The following is a 22,414-nucleotide window of genomic DNA, read 5'->3' as shown; positions in this document are numbered from 1 at the left end:
ATTTCAATAGAATTAGAACTCACTGAAAGGCGATACTGAAGAAAGAAGCTAACTTTGATCCCAATGAAACTCATGGAATGCAAAATATATGGCTTTGACAGTAATGTATGCCTATGACACCACAACAATGTATGTCTTTGACACCACAAAATGGCTATGACAACATGCAATGACATGGCTATGACAACATGGCTATGACTCCACAACAATAAATATAATGTTTTGCAAGCTAAGCAGTTGTCTGTAAACTATTGCACGACTGTAAACGAAAGCTTTATAGCAGATAATCAAATAAAAGATAGTAAGAGAAAAAAATTGTCAAATTTCAAACTAAATAAATTCTAATACCGACGAATCTCTTCATTAAAGCTATCGAATGTATAAAGCTTGGTTTGCATGCATGTCACAAAAATTTATACATTTTAAAATGAGTTTCTTTTGGAAATGTGTTAATGTGTATGAATGTCGAAATAACATCTATTCTTTATCGATGTATTAGTAAATATGTCAGCGTTTGTTGGACACACCTAAAGATCCAAAATGTTGATCTTTATTTGAATTTAACTGCCACGTCTATGGCGCGCCAAGATGGACAATATTACCAAAATCGAAAATATTTACAACGAAACACATTATCGTACGTCAAAAATAATATACTGGCAACTTTTTCAATATTTGTAAAACGAAACGCAAAAATATAAAAGAAAACAAAAATTCGTTTACCATAATTTATATGTACACAACGAAATTTATTTTTCAAGTTATGAAAATTATTTTTATAAAACAAAACACGTTTATATAAAACGAAATTGACATTCTTAAAACGACATTTTCTTCGAACAAACGACATTTTTTACCTCTTTTTGCGGCTCCTTTACCAATTTTCTGGGCAGCTCTCTGAAAGCAGCTTTGAGAGAGCTGAGTGATTGCTGCAACAAGGTTTGTCAAGTTATGTAAGTTCCTTCGCGAAGACATGCTCAAAATTTTGTAGTGGATGGCTCTTTGCAGGCTACGAAATAATGGCCGCAAAAAGCGGTAAAATGTCGTTTGTTCGAAGAAAATGTCGTTTTATGAATGTCAATTTCGTTTTATATAAACGAGTTTTGTTTTATAAGAATAATTTTCATAACTTGAAAAATAAATTTCGTTGTGTACATATAAATTATGGTAAACGAATTCTTCTTTTCTTTTGCGTTTCGTTTTACAAATATTGGAAAAGTTGCCAGTATATTATTTTCGACATACGACAATGTGTTTCGTTGTAAATACTTTCGATTTTGGTAATATTGCCATCTCGGCGCGCCATACACGTCAAACAAATTTAATCAACCAAAAGCAATTCGTGCCGACATTTATACAATGAGAAAAACAAGTACTCGTAAAAGATAAAAAACTGATGTCTATGTTTGGCTTTATGATTTCTTATAACTGTTAACTTCTAATGGAATAGTTGCGTTTATTGAAGAAAGAAAGTTCGTTTAGATAAGTGACAATATATATAACTTGGCGGTGGAAGATACAATAATAACTATGATGATATAATCGTTCGATATACGTTTTCGATCACGTGATATTTACATGTTACAACAATAACAATGTTTATTCTTGAATATACTATAATATATCAATATGTCGACAATTACCAACTTAAAATTTTAAAAAGTTAATAATTGTTACAAAAAACAATGCGATTCTCAAAACAATAATTTCTTTTTAACATAATTAATTCATCGTGTATAGATAATAAAATGTGGCGCTCCTCAAACAATGACAATTAACTTTTTTTAATTGTTTCATCAAATATTTTCTGAATATTTCAATATTAATTGGCATGTACATGCATTTAAAGATTGATTCATGATTTTTTAACAATTCTTAGAGAGTCACAAACTTTGTATTTTGCCAAGATAAAGTAGCTAAGTCACTGCGTGAACCAAATCATGCAAAATTTTCGTACTTCAAGAAATAGAAAATGAACTCGTGCAATTGAATAAATAAACCCTATACAAATATACGAAGGCTTCCGTTTAAGCAATGTGCTTAAGAACGCAAAGATTGAAGCACTTTCAATTTCCTGCATTTTAAATTTATAAATTCATTTCTTGTTTGAGACGCTTGCACTTCTTGCAGAAATCGAATAAGAGCAGAGCTCCCCTGGAAAAAGTTCCTTAAGAAAACTGCAGATAAATTAAAACAAGTACGTGTATTTATCAATTGTATTTATCAAATTTATATTACATTTTTTATTGAAATGTGCTCGTATGTAAATATTTTGCTATTTTAAATTGGCGCTTTTCTTTAAGAAGTTACTCTCTTTAAAGTTTGGTAAGCCTGTTCTTTGTTGCAGTATGAACTCTTACGCAATGCAGGTGCTTATATGCAATATATTACAGATACACATTACTTTTAAAAGCCTGAGAGATGACATGTAAAGCGTAAAAAGACAAAATACGGAAGTGGATCGTACTGATCCCCCATCAAACTATCGTTATACAAAATATTTACACAAAATGTTTACGACAGTAGTTTTGAGCCAATTACATCAACTATAAAAAAGAGAAAAACTTAAGATTCATGATATGAAAGAAGAGATGCAGATTATTTCTTTTTATTATATGACAAGCGCCACTTCTTCAAAATGGCGCGCTTTGATTAAATCCGGTGCATTATTCTCCAGTAATCGACCACGATCCAAAATGCATAACTTTACACTCAAGTATAAACAAACTTCGTAAAGCAAACAGCAAAACGCAAGAAAAAAACATAAAGAAGAAAAATTTATAAGCTTTTGCTGCCCATGCAACTGCTCTCATCTGTCCATTTTCTCAAACTAAGAAAACAATTAGGCTAAATGATTACCTTCGAATGACTACTACATCTTTTCATAATATAGTCAAGAAAACCATTGATATGTATGTAATGGGGCATTACGTATCCAAGTATAAATTGAGAGCAGAACGTAAATGTCATCGGTACCTATTCGTAAAACAAAGACACAAAGTTACTCTTTTTGTTTTATCCTTTTACATTTTTTATTACGCATTGACTATTGAAACAATCAGGAGAAAATCAGGTTTTATAAGAAGAATTTTAAAATTGTACTTTAATATAGTTATGTGATTTTAATCTCTATTGACTCATTTATATCCTGGTAATTTTATAAACGTTGTCATTTTCTCATATAATAACAGAAAATTAATTTCTTTCTACGATTCTTTAACAAATGATCACATAAAAATTTTGTTGTAGCTAATTAAGTGAATCTTGTTGGCCATGCGGACACATGAACATTTTAATTTGGATACGAGATTGCAATTTAACAGTTAAAAGCTAAATCACAAGTGTTGTGATCTTTTTAAAATATTTATGGCCATTCCTCGCTCTACACAGCTCTATATAACAACTAGCTATAAGTCTAAAATTGCAAAATCTACAGATATTTATACTCTTTTTTAAATTCAATTATTCATAATATTTTTCTGTATGTAATCTAATGTGTCCCATTTGGTTTTACTTTAAAAGCTAATTACAATAAATAGTTGTATCATACTTGAATTGTTTCTTATGACAATTAACCAGGGTTACCCACAAAATTTTGCTCGCATGTAAAGGTTTTTTTGGATGTCGTATAAAAGTCGAATATTGCATATATTTATATGTATAATTCATTCACAAATATAACTATGAAAACTTTTGATATATAAAAAAGAAGCAAATTTATAGATTTTTCTTTGATTAGAATCAACCATGAAAGCAAAAAGCACTTCATTTTCTATTTGAAGATTATTTTAATTTTTATTGTCCTTTTGATATCAAGCTGTACATTTAAATTATATATTTTTTTGCCTTCAAGACAATAAAGTTTTTAATTAAAATTTTTAGATTTTCTACTGATATTAGTAACAAATAAACTCTTCAAAGCAACCTTTTGTATTTTTTTTTGACGTATAAAATTGAAGATTGAACGATTTATTTAAGTCCTTACTGAAAACGGACAACTAGATTAAACAAAAATTTGGCAAGAAATGTATTATTACTTATAGTTATCTCACCAAACAACAACATAATTGAGGCACACATATTGGCATGCCGTTTTAAACCTATTCTCTTACTTAAGTTCTATAAAATTTTGGGAATTGAGCAATAATTCTAAAACGAGATGAAACGAAAAAACGGCGACTAACCTCTCACGAAAACAAAACAAAAGCGTTCACATTAAGATAATTAACAAAAAGATTACTTGTGCAATTGCTACAAAATATGTATATTTGCACATACTCTTTATTCGTTCTCTCATATGCATATGTGTAAATCAGTAAACCAAATAACCACATATTTGCAATTATGTAGATTTTTGCCTCATTTTCATCTTTCGACACCACGAACTATAACAAAGATGACAAATTTTAGTTTTGGATTTTCGCTCCTACTTGTAGTTATCTATGGATCTATACAAATGTAAGTTTCGTGTGCTCGTGTTTGTTTGATTCATGTTTTTCGTCAGATTTTATGTTGATTGAATATAATAAGTTTTGCTTGTGTTTTTAACTCTTTTAGCTGTTCTTCACTTCTTTCTCTCCTCGCAAAATCTATGCATTTTTATATATTTTCTAGAAAGACACTATCATCTTTGGTAACTGTCTCCACTAAAATCCTCTTTTCTTATCATTACATAGAGTGGCGTAACCAGCCCGCAATCTGCTATGTAAATTTTAGATTATTAACATTATTCATTTCTTTAGAAATCTGTTCGTTTTTGCAGTGAGTGATTACAGAAAAATTAACATAGCAGGACCAAATTTGCAGGCTGACTACGTCATTGATTACATGTGCAAACATTGCTGCCCATCCTTTTTTAATTTTCAACCAGTCCTTATGAATTTTGCTTCGATTTGCACGTTCTAATTACTGTTTCTGTCTTTCTAGTGACTCTAAGTGCTCACTTGACTATTCTCAGCTCGGCTACTTCCAGTCGACCCTTTTTTCAACTTCTACTGTTATAGTTTCCACACCATAGATTATCGCCGATCTGATAACACTCTTATAAATCTCTTCCTTTAATTTAGCCGATAGTTTCTTATTTCACAGCACACACTTAGAACAGCTTCACACAGCTATAGGTCCATTCTCTCAAAAAACTTCACGATAAACGGTCTTTTAACATTTCTCCTCACAGTTCCATAGCTCCCCAAGATCTCATTTCTTCTGTTCATTTTTCCAACATGCCATTTCAAATCAGCTTAGATCACAATTCTTTCCACCTTAAGTATCTTTTTATATGTATCATCTAGGACCTGTCAGAATCTTTTTTTCTTTTTGCCACTCATTTATTCAGCTGTACATACGCTCTATTTATATCAACCACTATTCTACTTTTCTCAATCCTTAGACATAACAAACTATCTGTTATTCTTCAAAATTCCCAACTACGTCCAGTAAATGATTTTTGTACCCATGCTCGTCGTTGTTTTTCAGCATTATTGTTTTTTGTAGCTTTATCCTAAGTTTCTTGATTTTGCTTTCTTAAATCTTGTTTCCTTAACACAAGAAACCTTATATGACATTTCTCCAGCATATATATCACCTCTCTTTTTTCTCCAACATATTACCTATTGTGCGTTCACTCTCGAAGATTTGTTTTTCACTTCTCTTTTCAAATTTCTGTCTGTTTTTTTTTCATTTGGCATTTTACTTCTTCTTCTTGACGTAAGTTTCAAATTAGCATGTCCACCAGCAATTTTCAATTTGAAGGCAATGATAACGGACATCGTTATCTTGTGATCCTATTGGGTCAGGAAGTTTGACTTTTGTAGCTCGAAAGATGCCTTTCCTGTCGCAATTTCTTTCAATTGCGTTCAATGACACGCAGATTGTTATAATAACTCATCCACCAGGCATTGGTTGTTGCTAATATGACACAAACTCTAAAGCGCGGGCCACACTATTGTCGAAATGCAACGAATTTCGTGACGAGTCGCTCGTCAACGAGAAAATATGACGATATGGACGAATTCGTCGCCGTTGAGCATGCACACCGAAATCGTCAACGAGTGACGAGTAATTGTTGCATATCTACTCTGATTGGACAAAAACATCACATGACTAATGTTTGCTTTCACTGTGCTGTGGCAAAATGGCGGATTGGTAAGAAATATTAATTGAGCTAGTGAGAGAGAGGCGATGTTTGTGGGACAAATTTCATCCTGACTATAAAGATACTGGCAATATAAAGAAAAATAATTTGAAGGATGTCGCTCGGGAACTGAAAGTTGCGACCAATTGAGCTTGACAAAGCTCTTGCAACAACGTGTCATACAAGCCCTTCTCTTCTTGCCTTTTATTTATGGGATGTACCCAGAACCTTCTTTTTGTATGTACGTCGTTTTGCAGAAATTAGAAGCAGTAGAATTTTTCTCTTCAATAATAGAAGTTTTTTTTTGCGCTGATAATCGTCCATGCTTGTACGGAAAATCGTTACAATGTGGCACATGTACTCGTCACGACGGCTCGTTGACGAGAGACTCGTCACGAAATTCGTTGCATTTCGACGATAGTGTGGCCCGCGCTTAAGACAGTCATTTAAGAGTCATTTGCGTCAGAAAAAATTCCATTCAAATTTCAATAATTAATGATATCTTTTCAAGTTTAATTAATAGTTTGAAAAATGATATTTTTATCACCAGGAGTCATTCTTTGTGCTGTGATAAAATCAAAAAATTGGTTGATTCAAAAATGGATGCATATCAAGTACTGTGTAAGAAAAATACGTCACTTAATCCTAATTGCTGTGATGACATCAAAACAAAAGTTGAATTATATGAAAGGGCGTATGCATCATTATGCTTAAACAGAACTGACGGTACGTAGACAGAAAAATATTTCTACTTATTTCTGCTTGTAATTAATTTTAAAATAGATTGTGCTTTAATATTTAACATTTGGTTGATTACATCTTGTCTCAAGCTAGCTTGCGCTTCACATAAAATACAGTTGTATTCATTAAAGTGCATATAAACCTTACAGGATTTTAGTATTGTTTAAAAGAACAGCTAGTAAAATTAACAAATTCAAAAAAGTAAATTGATTTACATTAAACCTGTCTTGGGGAATTGCTGTCAAAACTCCAAATTTACAATATACATTTTTCACTAAGGGAACTGGTATATAGTTCATGTCGTGACGTCATGTACGGAGCACTGTTCTGACTTCATTTCTTCTAAGCATTCGTCCCATGGGTGAAAAGGGGAGCCCGAGCAGCACTTTCCCTCGCGATAGCAACTCTTAGTGTAATAATATTGTCTTAAAATTTGAGTTTCCAATTAAGTGATAGGAAACTACAAAAAAAACAAACTTTAAAAACCTTGCCTCTGTATGTAGAGCCATATTTGTCGTAACCTCCTTGTGCACTGACAGCAGTAATTTCATAAGTTCCAGTGTAAGGCACTGTCCAATACTGGATACCTTTTGATACGGTTACCATATTTTCGTGATCCTGACCATTGTAAAATTGACCAATTGATGTTGGACCATGGCGACCAGTGGCTCCAAGATTTGTAATCTTGCATTGAATTGACGGAACTCAACTATATTACAATACAACTATTGAATTGAATCATTTAAATTGCATATAAACCTTGCGTGTTTTTACACTATTCAATATACGTGGTATCAAAGACCATATTCCGAAATTTGTAATCAGACAAATAGTTTGCGCTGTAAACTCCGTCAAATTTGCAAAAATATACCATTTTCAGCGCTCGGTTTTACCGCTATGGGACTGGGCCTGACGTCATGTAAGTAACACGGGATTGAACTGTCGTTAGAGATATATGAAAAGTATAGCAAGATGTTGTCATATAAGGCCTACCTAGTCGACTATAACCGACAGGTTTAACGTTTTCTGCCCATAGGGCAAAAGCCTTCCCTCATTCCTTTTAATCGTCCGCCAATTCTGTTGAAATAAGTGGCTCAACTTTGTTGCGCTAAAGCGAGTAAAATGTCCAATATCAGCTATGTGTAGTATTTGCATTTTACATTTAAGACCAAGAACTTGACTAGGCGGTATATATTAATTTGCAAGAGAAGCAAACTTGTGTAGAATATTTCTTCCCAGTCATTGCTGGCCCAATCTTCTCCTATGTATAAGGGTCACAAAAAGCGCCTGTTTGTATGAGAGCCGGGATGGATTGACTCCCAAAACGGGAGATGAATGAGACCTCGGATTTCATATATTTTCTATATGTAATTGTCATTTGTTTGTATGGAGCTGGGATGTTTTTTGTCTCGCGCCGGTTAGTCTGGATCGATTTTTTATAACCATGATCTTGGTCAACACGGGACTTTGTTTTTTGGTTATATAAATGCTTAAATTTTTCAATATCCAGATACGAAACTTGTCAAATTATTCGGATATAAATAATTGTAGCTACATTTTAATCAATTTCTTTTATTGCAGTCTGCAAGAATCCAAAGCCACTAGGAATGGAAAATGGTAACATACCAGATAGGGCCATAACTGCGTCATCAGTGTACAGTGATAAGTTTCTAGCGCCATTTGCTCGATTGAGAAGAAGCTCATCAAAGTGTTCTTGGGCTCCAGCTGCAAGAAACAGAATGAACTCTTGGCATCAAGTTGATTTTGGTAAAGTTAAAATAATAACTGGGGTAGCTACTCAAGGATCTTGCATTGGGATCGGATTTCAGAAGACCTATACTTTTTCATACAGTAATGATGGAAAAAATTGGTCACCTTACAAAGAAAATGGATCAATAAAGGTATAAAATCGAGTGAAATGATAGGCAAAGAGAGTATGCCGATACCTACCAAATATAAAGAGCAGCCTTTAGACACTTCATTAGCATGGTGGAAAGCCGTTCACGCGCATTGGCTACCCACAAAAACGAGATCTTCAGAATTGTAATTTCTTAAAACTCATGTTCTATAAAATTACAAAGTTAGGATTAAATCTTATCTATCATTTACATAGCCTGGTACACAAACGATAACAACAATTAAGGTTCAGAGATCATTCATATCTGATCTTGCCTTATACCAGCATAATTTAGCACGAATATGCGCATAATTACGCTCACGTAAAAAAAAATGCTTGTTATTCTAAAAGGAAGAATGAAGAACAACAGCATCGTGTATTAATTGCATTTCAAATCAATGTGATGCACTGCAGGCAAATAGAAAGCAAAATTATCAACGTTATATGGAGGACAACTTTTGATGTACGTGAATTGTTTCATGGTGTATCTATTTTTGCCGGTCCTCCTGTTCTTTAATCTTAATACAAATATATACTTTATGTTGTATAATATATGTTGCATACACTAGCTACATGGTAATTCAATTATTTTACAATTTCAAAAATTCTTTGGAATTTTCCTTTTCGCCACGCTGATATTATATTCAATGAAAATTTATAAAATGTGACCAATGATAATTTGTTGGCGAAAACTCGACTGTTGTTTTGGTTTTATTAAACATAATAGTAACGTGTGCTCTCGAACGAATCTCCAACAACTATTGAATGAGATTGAGTATGATATGAAGAATTGTTAAAGCCAAGGTTTCTTTTACCTGCCGATGCAAACTCTATTGGAGTAGGAAAACGCTAAAATTCAAGTTGTTATCCAAATTGCTTGAAATTTTGATAAACTAGGCTAAATGGCTTATATTTTCAAGAAGGAAAAATAAAATTTATTTCTGATTTTCTTTATTTTCGTGCGGGAGGCCTGTTTTGTTTGTTCCACTCGTGGCTTGTTTTGGAAAATTTTAGTCTTTCTGTATAATAAAAAATTTATTGATGCACTGCTATTGTTTTAGTTATTTAGCACGTGTAAATTTTGTGGCATAGTAATGATAGGATCACATTTCAAGAAGATTATCACATGTTGTAGCTAAGATTTCTCTTTCTATGTCTACCTTTAAAATTTTTTTGTATGTTTTATAGATCTTTCAGGCTAACAGCAATACAACAGGCATTGTCAAGAATTACCTTTCAACTCCAATAAAGAGTCGCTTCATCCGTCTTCATAGTAATACTTATTATTCTTATCCAACCCTCAGAGTTGAGTACTATGGCTGCTAGTAATTCTAAAAATGATAATTGTGTACTTTAACGACATTTTCTTTTCTTGTTTTTCAATTGTAAAACATGCTGGGCATATTTTGTAATAAATGGTGGTTGTGAAAACATCTTATTGCGGTTTTTAATTACCATTTCAGCAAAATTACTTTATAGGATATGCTATAAGCTCTGTTAATATGACACCGCCATAGGAAGAAATTATTCTGGAGTTGTCACTTTCAAGTGATTTCGATGGATAACGCTCATCAATAACGTTTTTTAACATTTTCATCCCATCTTTCATAAAATTGATAAAACTAATAATTTTCTTCGTGCATGAGAATCTAGTTTTTCATTAATATTTTGCAACTTAATAACTATCATATTAAAAGTTGTTGAGAGTTTACATTGTCCTTTTTCAAGTATGCTGCCAACGATGAACGAGTTTTGTTCACAATGATTCCAAATGTGAATTTCAATGCTGTTATCAACACGTCTTCCATGAAGACAATTTAGTTTTCTTGGATGTAGTCTCTACAAATAATAGCAACTTCTTAATGTTAGAAAACTCTGCAGGTTAAACAGAAATTTTCAACACAAACACGAGTCAAGTGTCCCCCATTGAGCAACTAAATAGCATCAGAAGTAGAGCAACCCATCAATTCATCAAAGAAAGCATGTGTAAGTGGTTTTGCATGTCACGTGGTAAAAAATGTAAACATTGCTGGTGCTTTCACAGCTCTGTTATATATTTTTATACAACGTCTTGTGTTTTGACGTAAAAAATTTTAAGGTTTATTGTTTTCAATAAACATCCCTTTTTCATAATGGGGGAAATGGGTGGAGCAAAGACTCCAGTTGTTAAGACTGAGAAAGTGAAACGATGATTACATTATAATATTAGAATCTCCCTAACTTAACTGTCATATTCATATGTAGCCATTACTTTGTACTCAATAATACCCACATAAAACAATGATACTGTTCTTCAGACTAAGCATGTTCTTATAAAAATGCAACAAACGATACTCTGTAAAAGGAAACTTTGAGGTCTGAGGTTATTGACTATTACTGAATAAAATTTTTTTCAAAATTAATGTTTCTGAAAACAAGTTTAATTTTCCAAATCAAATGAAGTAGTTTTTCGTCTTTAGTTCTTTGGACCCAAATAAACCTTATAGTTAGAGAAGTTGTTGTACATTTGTTTTTTCAAAAATTCAATAACCTCTTTATTAAATTATTTACTACGATAGTACAAATTAGATGGCTGAAATGATAGTTTATGGTCTTGAAAATCATTTGCTTGTATCTGCAGGAACCATCACTAGCAAATGTCACCCATTCTTCATATTGTCTGTCACTGGTCATATATTATCGAAGTTGTAGTAGTTACTTTAATTTTGGAATTAATTCTAATTTTATTTATTGCTCAAAATCCAATATATGAGTATATAAATATGAGCTCTCCCACATTCAAAATATCATTAAAAATAAAAAGAATAAAATGCGTGCAGTGATTAATATATGGCGATGTTTCGAAAAATCGAATAGCAACCGGTATTAAATACGGGTGGGAAATTTGTTATTTAGGTAAAAGCTGTATTATTCAATCAAATTTTTTCACTTACAACGCTAATAGGAAATAAAAAGGAGAAAAGGATGGCTCACTAAATTACTTATTCACTGAAGTATTAAAAACACAATTGTGTATTCATTGCCTTGAATCATAAACACTATTGTAATTCAAGTGTATAAATAATTATTAACATTTTCGCCAATTTCATAAATCAATACGAGAAAATCAAATATACTAAAACGTTATAAGTATTACATGCAGTTGCAGTTCAGAAGACTATGAAATCTCAGAGGCTGTTGTGATTTGTACACTATATATTTTTTTGTTATTCATTTATGAATGATGAACGACATATGCATTATGCATGCACAAGTAGAACAAGAATATATCATTAGATTTCTTCATCTTTTTATAACATAAACTTATAACCATTTAATCATGCAGTTTAATCATCAGGAACTAGTTTTTTCCACTTTTTTTACAAAGCAAGAGGTTAGACAAGTTCATATACTTTTATAGAGTGTAAGAGATTGAGTCAATACTAATTAACATAAAGACGAATTTCTTCTAAGAAATTCAAGTTACAAAGACATATCCGTCTCCTTTGTTGTTAAATGCTGACTTGTTTACTTGATTTTTTCCCACATTTTACGATCCACTTCTACCACAATAAGATCCATTCACAATATCCCCGCTGCTCCACCTGACTAACCACCTCTACCACCTGGTCCTCCATCATTACCATATGCTCCACCACAACCTCCAAATCCACCAACATCATTGTTATACCAGGCACATCCTCCTGCTCTTCCGTTTATAAAGGCTAATCCTCCCTCTCCTCCATCTCCATACTTTCCACCAAACTGCTTACTACTTCTTCCATTGCTGTAAAATCTACCTCCCCCACCTCCTACATAAACATGAAATTAATAGTGTAAGTTTCACTTTGTTTTGCCGTCAATTTATTGTCCAGATTTCATAAAATAAAAGCACTTCTCGTGTTTGTCATTGATTGACGAAAAAATTACCATACAAACCATTGAACTAAAATGCATGGAACGCTTCCTGAAATACAAATCTTAATAAGTTTTTGAAGCAGTGATTTTACCCCAGACATGCAAGATTTTACCGAAACATATAGTCATTAATTATTACTCCGCGAGAGAATCTCGAAACACTACACATGCGTGTCTGTGGTGAAATATGGCGTGTCTGATGTACGATTTGCCTTCAATTATTTGCTTAAATGGCGTTCAATGTATTTTAATTCAACGATACAAGCAAATATTGTAAAATCTTATATTATACCTGAATTTCCTGAATCTACCTGCTTTCTTCCTTGTCCATTTATCTATTTGTTATCTAGTTCTTACGTCAACGTATATTGTGTATAGGAAATGTGTGTGTGGGTGCTTGGCTTAGTGAACAGCTAAAGTACAGTTGTTTGAGACCAATTATTAATTAATGTACTCATTATTAGAAATGGGTACTAGTTCCCATTTTGGTTAAAAAAATAAATATCATTGACGCCTTTTGATTAAAATAAATAATATTGACAGTCAAAAAACTTTAATGATATAGTCAATAAATGCTTTTCCATTAAAAGTAAGATGGAATTTTTTCTCAATTTTTTGCAATGTGCATCCCTTCATAATCTCCTGTTGACCATTGCCCACAAGGATGTGCATCCACCACCCGCCCCTCCCATACGATGTTTACGACTAAAATTTGCTTCTGCAATGACATGTAGTAGTAAAGTTGATTGTTTAGATTTGGGTTTTTAAATGTTTGAAAAAGTTGGTTTTTTGAACTTTCTTATAGCTTACTTCTTATTAAGAGTTTTTGTTTTTGCTACCTTTCAAGATGGCATCCTTGCCTAATATTGACACTGTATGAAAATATTCATGGGATTGGGTTCTAAATCATCGATTTCATCAACAACCAGATGTATAATGTATTTATGCCATAGGCATAGTAAAAAAAACTCTCAAAAAATGTTTTGATAGTTAACATGTGTGTACGCATAGCGTACCCATTTTGACCTTTTACTTGTACTTAAAGTGTCCATAAAACTGAAGTAATATATTATATCCTATTTCTGTCGTCATGACGCGAGAAAATTTTCAAATGGATTGCTATTTGTGTGATTTGTCAACTCAGTACTTTGGAGAACCGGAAGCTGTTGCTCTTACCCATTTCGATAAGACAAAAAGTAAGAACTTTGCTTTATGCCTTGAAGGTTTTGTATTGTATTCTCGCGCGTTTATCTCACTTGGGAATTCATGGACTAAATGAATCTGAAATGTTCTGTACGTGATTATGTATGCAAATTTTATTAATTGAAACATTACTGAAGCAATCGTGAATTTGCGGTCACGGAAACTTCACCAGATTATCTATTCAATGGCCTTGATTCTTCTGTCAAGACAAATCGAACGTTAAAGTCGTCTGGACTGTTAGCTCGTTTTATGATCGTCTTTATTGTTCAGGAACTGGTTGTATAAAGCTTTTAACTACTTTTTAACTACACTTTTTGCAGTTAAAAAATAGTTTCGAACACATTTCTTTCAAGCATTTTACTCAGCTGTTATAAAGAGAAACGAAATGACGTTTTCCTTTGTTACTCTCATCTCCCAGTTTTAAATTCTGTAAAAGCAAGGCCATTTAAATATTTAAATCCTTGCACATAGAACACAATATGAATCAATTTGAGAAGAGTTCATTGTTTCGTTTCCCAAAGTCCATTATATACAATTGGTACATGAAATAAAGCAGTCTTTGCCGAGACGCATTTCATGTACGCATTTCATTTCAACTTTTGGAGATGAATAATATAACGCAAATATTTATGTATATTTTTTAGCATATCTAGTTCGGTAATATCAATGCTATGGTATGACTTGCAAAATTAACTGCATTCAATTGAAGCGATCTTCGGTCGTCTTTGATCTTCCTGCCATTCTATAGTTCCAGATGACCTAATAAGTCAACTACTACGCAAGCGATTTGAGTCAGCTGGATTGTGTTACCTACGGTTGAGTGTTGCATGGTTTTCGAAAGACACGAGCACAAGCTGAGTGTTTAAAAAGTTCTGAATTTGAACCAAATAAGTGAAACATCCAATGTGATTTTCGCGATATACCAGTAGACACAACAACAAAAGCAACAATTGGATGTTTGTAGATGTAGATCGTCTGGGTTGGTGTCGTCCTTAGAAGGACTGCTGGTGCTAGTGTTAACTGACATTTCGACATCTTAAGCGGTGTACATGGCTATGAAGATAAACCTGGAAGATCTACATCGATAAACATGTAATGACTCTCCCGGGTTCAAACGATTCATTTTAAAGGCAGCAATGATATAGCTACCAGTAAAGTACGTACAATGGAAAATATGAAAGTTGTTTTTAAACGTCTTGAACATATTTTTGTTTAGTAACACTTTGTGTCTGTGTGTCACTTTCTCTACCAAATTATTACCCTAATATTTGTGTTTTTTATTGTTCGATGATTTCACCATAATTTACCCATATGCTTTGCTGTACTATTGTGTAACTGATGGTATGATATGCCACGACAGAGTATTGGTTCTTGATGTTCCTAAAGACACATAGTTAGAACGTTTGATCATAAGCAGTACAGATCAACAGACTGGGGAAAGGTGTGTGTAATCGCAAAGTTTTGTGATATTTTCCAGTTTTGTCAATATAATGAATATATACTCTTGCTTTGCATTGATGTATTTTTGGTTTTTCTCTGTATCGTGCATTTGTGTCATCAATTATTTTTGATAGAATTGTGTTTGAAAGCAAATCGTTATAAGTTATAATTCTTCTTTTGAAAAATTTTGGTTAAGTGTGATTTTTTTGTCATCAGCCTTTTCGCGTTCTCTTGTCATAGTAGCACAGACTGAATTTCAAGGAATTTGACTTTCGTTGTTATTGATTGTGTGTTTTGTCTTGCCTCTTTTCAGATATCATCTTCTCTACAATCCTCCTCGTGCCGGTGAAGTTAAGGATCGGTTAAAAATGGTAAAATTTTACGATTATCTTGTTTCGTTTGCTTTATCATGTACGCAACTTTAAGAAAGTAAATGCCTCACAGAAACGATACAGTGTCACTAAAATACATCCCTGAGAACAAAAGCATTGGAATTGCTCTTTTTTTTGATTGAATCAAAAATTTCAAATAAAATTTCATGCACTTCGCTATTATTTATTATTATAGCATCCGCAAGATCAAGAAGAGAGAGTTTTCGAACGTCTTTTAACTTATCTTGAGCATATAGAGGGTGTTACAGATTTTTACGAACGAATTGTACAACACATCAACGCTGATCAAGATCCACATAAGGTCTTTGAATGCATTGATAGTAAGATCATGAATCCATTGCCTCGAAAAGAGTAAAATTTCAGCCATATTTATCGTTGTCATTATCATATAGATTCTTTTATACGCTTCTTCGCTGTTTTTTGATTCGAAACTTAAGTTCAGTGACTAAGTTAGTTCATTATAAGCTCAAATCAGATATTTATGTTTGATCTCATACTTGTGATTTAGTTTGATTTTTTTTACATTAAAAAAAGTTTTACAGTTTTATAGTTCTAATGTTCTAGGTACTATGATTATATAGTTCATTTTGTCGTGCTATGCAAATTTCTAAAAGAATCAATAATGATAAGTTTTTTTATTAAAGGCATCTCCTTTTGCAAATCTTAGGTATTTAGGTGTAACTGCAGTTGTGGATTACTCATTACGGGGCCTGTAGGCTAAGAAAAATGAAGGGCCTTTAAGCGATAGCTATTCCTCAGAGTAAGTTCAGTTTTTCTTTGCTTTGCATTTCCTGTTGGTAACTCCATAGGGTAAAAATTGGGAAAAGTTCACTTAAAGGTTAAAACAAAACTTCAAAAATCATTGACATTGTCTGGAAATAGGAAACGTTAATCCTTTTTGAAGTGAAAGATTTGAAAGATTTGAAAAGTAGATAGTACGAACGCCATTTTTTCTCTGAATTCAATTGTTCGTATAAATTCAACAGCGTAATTTATCAAAGTTAAGCGCGTTTAGCTAGCCCTTAAAGCAAAAACATTAAAATCCTAATTGTGTGTAGATACACCGGGCCTTTCGAAAGCCTGAGCCTTTAGGCTTAAGCTTACTCAATCAACTGGATAATCCGCCCCTGGTTACAAAGTATAGATAAAGTAGGGTATGTATAGCTAAGGTGGTCTATGTATGGTTAAAGATTGCGTAGAAAGGTATTAGGTGTGTTCCTTTATAACACCGTATTGATACACTTCAGGAAGGGGTAGATGAAGATACCATCAGTTGAGACTAGTTCCAGAGCTCGAGACGAAAAGTGCCGATATTTCATTTTGCTCGAAAACTCGTTGCCAATGGCGGCTTTTGCAGATATAAATATTCCACATAAAAATGGCTCGCGTTCTTTGCTCAAATTGGTTTCAGCTCTCGTTAAACTTGGTTACATCGTTCTTGGTTACATCGTTAGAACGGTTAAATCTCGTTAAAGTATATTTTTTGGCCAGGAGAACGTTCTTGAAAGATATGCAGAAGAAAGTATTGAAAAATAGATTTTTGTTTTTTTTTGGTGTATGTCATGCCTATTTTTATTTGTAGTTATCTCTTGTACTTCGGATATCCGGTGCTGTCGTGGATCTTTTGGACATTCAGGGATCATCTGTTCTTGTCTCGTTTGAAGATGGATGGGACATTACTACACAAGTAAGCTTCATTTAAGCACCTAGCTTATGTTATTTACAAAATTTACTTGTTACGCATGCTCCTATAAAACATCGCGATCTGGCAAAACATCTTTTATATTGGGCCATACTTCATGTAAGATCACCTTTTAGTAGTGTGAAGTTTGGACTTTTGTTGTACATAAGAAGTAAAAATTCACACATCAGATTATTATAGTGTAATCTTTTTTGGTGTGTTTATTATCTAAATTATTATTTTAGCGATAGTAAATGGCGATAGTTGTGTAAGCCCTCAATACCCAAGCGCAAGATCTTACGTTTTGTTGTTTCCAGTTCTTTTGAAATCGAATGTGTTTTTTTTAGTTCCATTTTAATATGCATAAATAAATATTCTCCACTCCCCTCTCCACCCAATGGTCAAACTGTCAATGTCTCTGTTTTACGTACGAACAATTACAGTTAATACTTCATGTTTTTTTTTTGTAGGTGACGTCCTTTGCTCAAGTAATGTTAGATCCATACTACCGACCGATTAATGGTTTTAAAATTTTAGTTGAAAAAGAATGGTTGTCCTTTGGACATCGTTTCTCACATCGTTGTAATCATACACATTCAACGGAATCAAGTGGATTGACGCCTGTTTTCTTGCAATTTCTTGATGGCTTCTATCAGGTTAACATTGTTTCTTAAATTATCATAAAAAAATTGGGGTTAAGATGGTCTGGTTGAGTCTTGTGCAAAATTTTCTTTTTATACAATACATAAGAAAAACGTTTGACAAAAGCTTGAGTTAAGCATATATTTTTTTTTGAAAATTTTATTCTATCAAAACTTTTAGTCATGAAGTTAAGGCGCTTTTCTCGCCATAATTTTGAAATATACATTTAACTCTTAAAAGCAATTCTTTCGTGGTCATTATCTTCAAAGTTTTCTTGGATTGTTTGTGTTCTCAGTTATTTATTTTTACAGGAAAGTTTGGAAAAATTACTCATTTCTACATATTTTTTATGTTCTCAGATATTACGTCAGTATCCACTATCCTTCGAATTCAACGAGTATTATTTACATTTCCTCGCCTATCATCATGTCTCCATGCGTTTTCGTACGTTTTTACTGGATTCAGAGCACTAACGTGTGCAGATGGGTTGGCTCTCAGATGCTGAAAAGAAAGATGCAAAGACTTCTAAATCTCACATAAAAAGTCTTTGGGATTACATCGACATGCTACACAAAAAATCATCATTATTTTATAATTTCAAGTTTTCGAAAGAACATTATGAAAAGGCCAGTTGTTGATTTGCAGCCATATTTTAGCAAATCTAGAAGATTTTCTTCTTGTAACTCAGATTTAATACATTATTTCTAAATTCCCAGGTGATTCGATCAAGAAGTCATAAATAAGCAAGCGGCATTTTTGACGGATTTGAAACAATGGCGATCTCTAAAAGAAAAAGATTACTTCTTCTTAAGAAAAAGTTACTGCTTTGAAAGTTGAAAACAAGCAACAGCAAACGTCGATACTGGATTCATCCAATTAATAAACGACGTGATCGTCTTGGACTATTCAACAACATGATTAAAGAATTACGAGAGCCGAAAAATGAAAATAGACACATAGGGCCTTTAGACACTGGTCGTTTAGATCGATCTGAGATCGATCTAACGTAAAGCGAGCTAAGTGTGAACTTTCGCTAAAATTTGCGATCGATCTCAGATCGATCCGGTTTATATGTGAACGTAAGTGAGCTTATTTCGATAGAACAGTTTCGCTCACATGCCGTTTCCGCAAAAACGCAGACGCAAATTTTTCTCAAAATTTAAAATCAAAACAGAGAAAAAAAGCTTCGAAATTGCGCAAAAACGAGAGGTTTGGTCAGAAAAAGACTGTTTAGCCCTCCTCTCAACGTACGGTATAGAAGAAATTCAACAAAAGTTGAAAGGTACCCACGAAAACGCTGATATTTATAAAAAAATCAGCATTATAATGAAAAAAAAAAGGGATAGATCGTGATTGGACGCAATGTAGAACTAAATTTAAGCATATGAAATCTGAATACAAAACGTTTAAAGACACATTATCACGATCAGGAGCTGGGGAGGCAAGGAACCTAAATTCTTTAAAGATATGGACAGTTTCTTGGGTGACAGACCAGAAGCCAGGGGTCTAAAAAACGTCATCGATACATCTGATGAATCAACGTGTTCATCAGCTGATGCTGAAATAAAAAGCATTAACGTGCATGATGATGATGGTAAGTTATCGTGGATGAGTTGATATCGAGTGTTTTTTTCGCAAAAGAAAATATTGGTTTTGTGTTTCATAGTAGACGAGCTTACAAGAAAATATGGACACGGAGGATCATTGAAAAAAACTGTCCTCAGTGCGATGAGTTTGGGAGCTTAGGACAGCAGGAGCCCATGTTGGAAACAGCACTGCAGTATACGCTGATCATGACAGACTTGTTTGCCCATTTTGCGATTGCATTGAAGCAGGTGAAAAGTAGAGCATTGCATGTGTGTACTTTATTTTTTTTTATTACGTCGTAACATTTATGATATATGTTATGTAGAAGTCAGTAACACAGATGAGAAGTTACCTAGTGAAGCAAATGAGGAATCCGAACAATTTCAAAGTGAAAACAAATCAATACCAAGGGGAAAGGCAAAGGCCTCCAGCATGCAAGTGGCATTCGAGAATGCAATGAAAGAGCACAACAAATATCTCGAGGAGTCCGATAAAATGTTTTTGTCAGAAATGAAAAAGAAGCAAAAAAAGAGCGAGAGTTGCGAAAGGAAGAGCTTAATGTTTATAAGGAGTCAATGTCTCTTCTTTTAAATGCAATGCAATGAGGTCTCAGCCCGTGCAACAACCATTCTACAATGTTCACCATTATGCTGAAATTCAACAAACATAATACAAACTTTGATTTAATTTCAGAACATGAGTAATTTAGCTATCATTAGCTTATTGTGTAATCAACAACTCAGTTAAAGAATTTCTAATTTGCTCTGCACTTGCGTCTGTGTTCTGTAAAACAAATTCTGAAATTTCATCATCAGGAATAAGTTCAACATAATCTGCAAAAAGTTTGTCAGCTCTACTCTCACAAATATTGTGTACAACACAACATGCTGCAATTTTCATAGGCAAATGATCTAAATTTGTATAATTCTGTTAAGTAGGCATCTGAATATGTTTTTTAAATGGCCAAATGCACACTCCACGACTTGCCTTGCTCAACTTATGTAGCAATCAAATTTCTTTTGAGCAGGACTGAGATTGCCATCGTTAGGATGCCTCTTCACCAACCATGGTAACAGTGCAACTACCTTTCTCTTTTCTTCCCTAGAGTATATCAAGACCATGAATTTTCTAGTGGCTATTATCAAAAATTCAGTGAAATTTGCCTCTGACAAAAGATAAGCTTTTTATTATAAGAAAAGGAAACTTACATATGGGAAGAGTTTTCCTGCTTCAGCTTTTGCAAACACTCCCGAGTTAGACCAAACTCTTGCATTATGGACTCGACCTGGCCCTTTATGCAAATGTCAGTGAATCTTCAAAATTTTTTAAATTAATATTTTTTATTTTTTAAGTGTGTGTAATTTAATTCACTTTGTGTAACATACTCACTCAACTAGTTGAAACACATGTCAAAATTAATAAGAAACCTATTTTACATCAGTCACTGTTAAACTTTCCCATGGGATCTAAAAATTGTTAGAACGTGAAAAATGTCAGTTGCATAGCAGGGAGGCAAAAATTTATTAAGTCAACCCTGACAAAAGCAGCACGTTTTGGTACCTGTATTCATGATCAACAACAGCTTGAAGAACAATAGAGTAGAATCCTTTTCGATTTTAGTAACCTTGTGCAGAATTTGAAGGTGCTACAATTTGAATATGAGTGCCATCAATGGCTCCAGCGCATTGAGGGAAGCCCCATGTTGGTAGAAAGGCATCAGGGATACTCTGCGGTTTATCGCCCGTTGGCCATTTGATAACAAGACGCAATAACACGTCAACAATAGTTTGGCAAACCTCGTTCACGATTCCACTGGCTGCACTTTTTCCTATACCAAAAACGCCAAGCTAAAGAACGCAAATCTTCATTGGTAGCCAAATGCCAAAGACAAATTCCTACTGTTTTTGGCATAGGGATAGCCTTTCTGAAATGTTTATCTTCTCGCAAAAGAGTGTCATTGATCTTGTCGCAAATGAAATCGAATTTTCCCTTAGACATACGAAAATTTTCTAGCCACAACCCATCATTTTTCCACACATCGATAGTTTTTCCCCAGAACAAACAGGTCTTTTGCTTGCATCCACCAAGAAACGTCTTTCATTTATTAATTTATTTCCTAGAGTGCCAATAAACCAAAAATAAAACTGGCCGTAACTTCTTTTACTTCGCTGTTTTCACAGTTTCAAAAAAATATTTCTTTCTCCTTTCACGACGCAATCGCATCTTTTTTTGGGATTCAGATGTAATATTGAAAATGGTTGCGATCACTTCGTCCCCAATATCGGGATTGCAATAAAATAAATATTACACTTTGTTGTCAAGGAAACAAGCTCGGTTTACGTGTGCCTCAGAGTTAAGTGTGAACGCTTGAGCTTGGCCATTCACAGGATCGATTTTCATCCCGCCTACCTATGATCTCGTCTCCTAAAGGCGAGACCTCGGCAACCGGGCCAGCCAGCTCTTTCGTATGAACACGACGTGAACATCAATAGAAAATGTATTGCAAAGCAAGAACATATATAGATGAGATGTCTCGCTAACCGGGCTCATATGACCAGGCCTTAATTCAAGGCATCTAGTTACGTTGATCAAAGGACAATAAATTATGAATTTTCCTCAAGATAGTCCTTGGAGGTCCGTTAAATCTGTGTAATATACATGTACACGCCATAACCTGAGTTTGCATGTCATGAAAATTATTGAATTTTAGAGTTGTCTCTCCTTCTGAAATGTGCAAAGATGTTAAGTAATATTATCGATTCTTCATCGATGTAATAGTAAATATCTCAAGGTTTTTTAGG

General features: G+C 33.5%; 1 protein-coding gene and 1 long non-coding RNA gene across 3 annotated transcripts; one reads left to right on the top strand and one right to left on the bottom strand.

Moving 5' to 3' along the window:
* Nucleotides 1–231: 231 nt before the first annotated feature.
* On the bottom strand, nucleotides 232–22,364 carry LOC124455571. The gene is made up of 3 exons (XR_006951908.1): nucleotides 22,288–22,364; nucleotides 15,978–15,984; nucleotides 232–241 (listed from the first exon to the last, which is right to left on the bottom strand). It is a non-coding gene; the product is annotated as an uncharacterized LOC124455571 (long non-coding RNA).
* On the top strand, nucleotides 2,153–10,115 carry LOC124455564 (lactadherin-like). 2 transcript variants are annotated; one of them, XM_047006205.1, is made up of 6 exons: nucleotides 2,153–2,197; nucleotides 4,351–4,458; nucleotides 6,684–6,859; nucleotides 8,456–8,641; nucleotides 8,727–8,775; nucleotides 9,960–10,115. In XM_047006205.1, the coding sequence occupies exons 2-5, from the start codon at nucleotides 4,397–4,399 to the stop codon at nucleotides 8,771–8,773; spliced, it is 471 nt and encodes a 156-aa protein (XP_046862161.1). In that variant the 5' UTR covers nucleotides 2,153–2,197; nucleotides 4,351–4,396; the 3' UTR covers nucleotides 8,774–8,775; nucleotides 9,960–10,115. The 2 variants fall into 2 exon arrangements, with proteins under 2 accessions (XP_046862161.1, XP_046862160.1); XM_047006204.1 differs by having other exon boundaries at nucleotides 8,456–8,775.
* Nucleotides 22,365–22,414: the final 50 nt, after the last annotated feature.

Source organism: Xenia sp. Carnegie-2017, unplaced genomic scaffold (genome assembly GCF_021976095.1).
Source record: "Xenia sp. Carnegie-2017 unplaced genomic scaffold, XeniaSp_v1 HiC_scaffold_4, whole genome shotgun sequence".
NCBI lineage: Eukaryota > Metazoa > Cnidaria > Anthozoa > Malacalcyonacea > Xeniidae > Xenia > Xenia sp. Carnegie-2017.
Note: the sequence above shows the minus strand (reverse complement) of the source record. Positions and strands in the feature narration are given on the sequence as shown.

Excerpts from the sequence above, each read along its gene's own strand:
- LOC124455564 (XM_047006204.1), top strand. The coding sequence starts at position 4,397 with ATGACAAATTTTAGTTTTGGATTTTCGCTCCTACTTGTAGTTATCTAT. Across the intron at positions 4,459-6,683 it reads ATCTATGGATCTATACAAAT|GAGTCATTCTTTGTGCTGTG; the intron begins GTAAGTTTCGTG and ends TTTTATCACCAG. Across the intron at positions 8,776-9,959 it reads AAGAAAATGGATCAATAAAG|ATCTTTCAGGCTAACAGCAA; the intron begins GTATAAAATCGA and ends TATGTTTTATAG.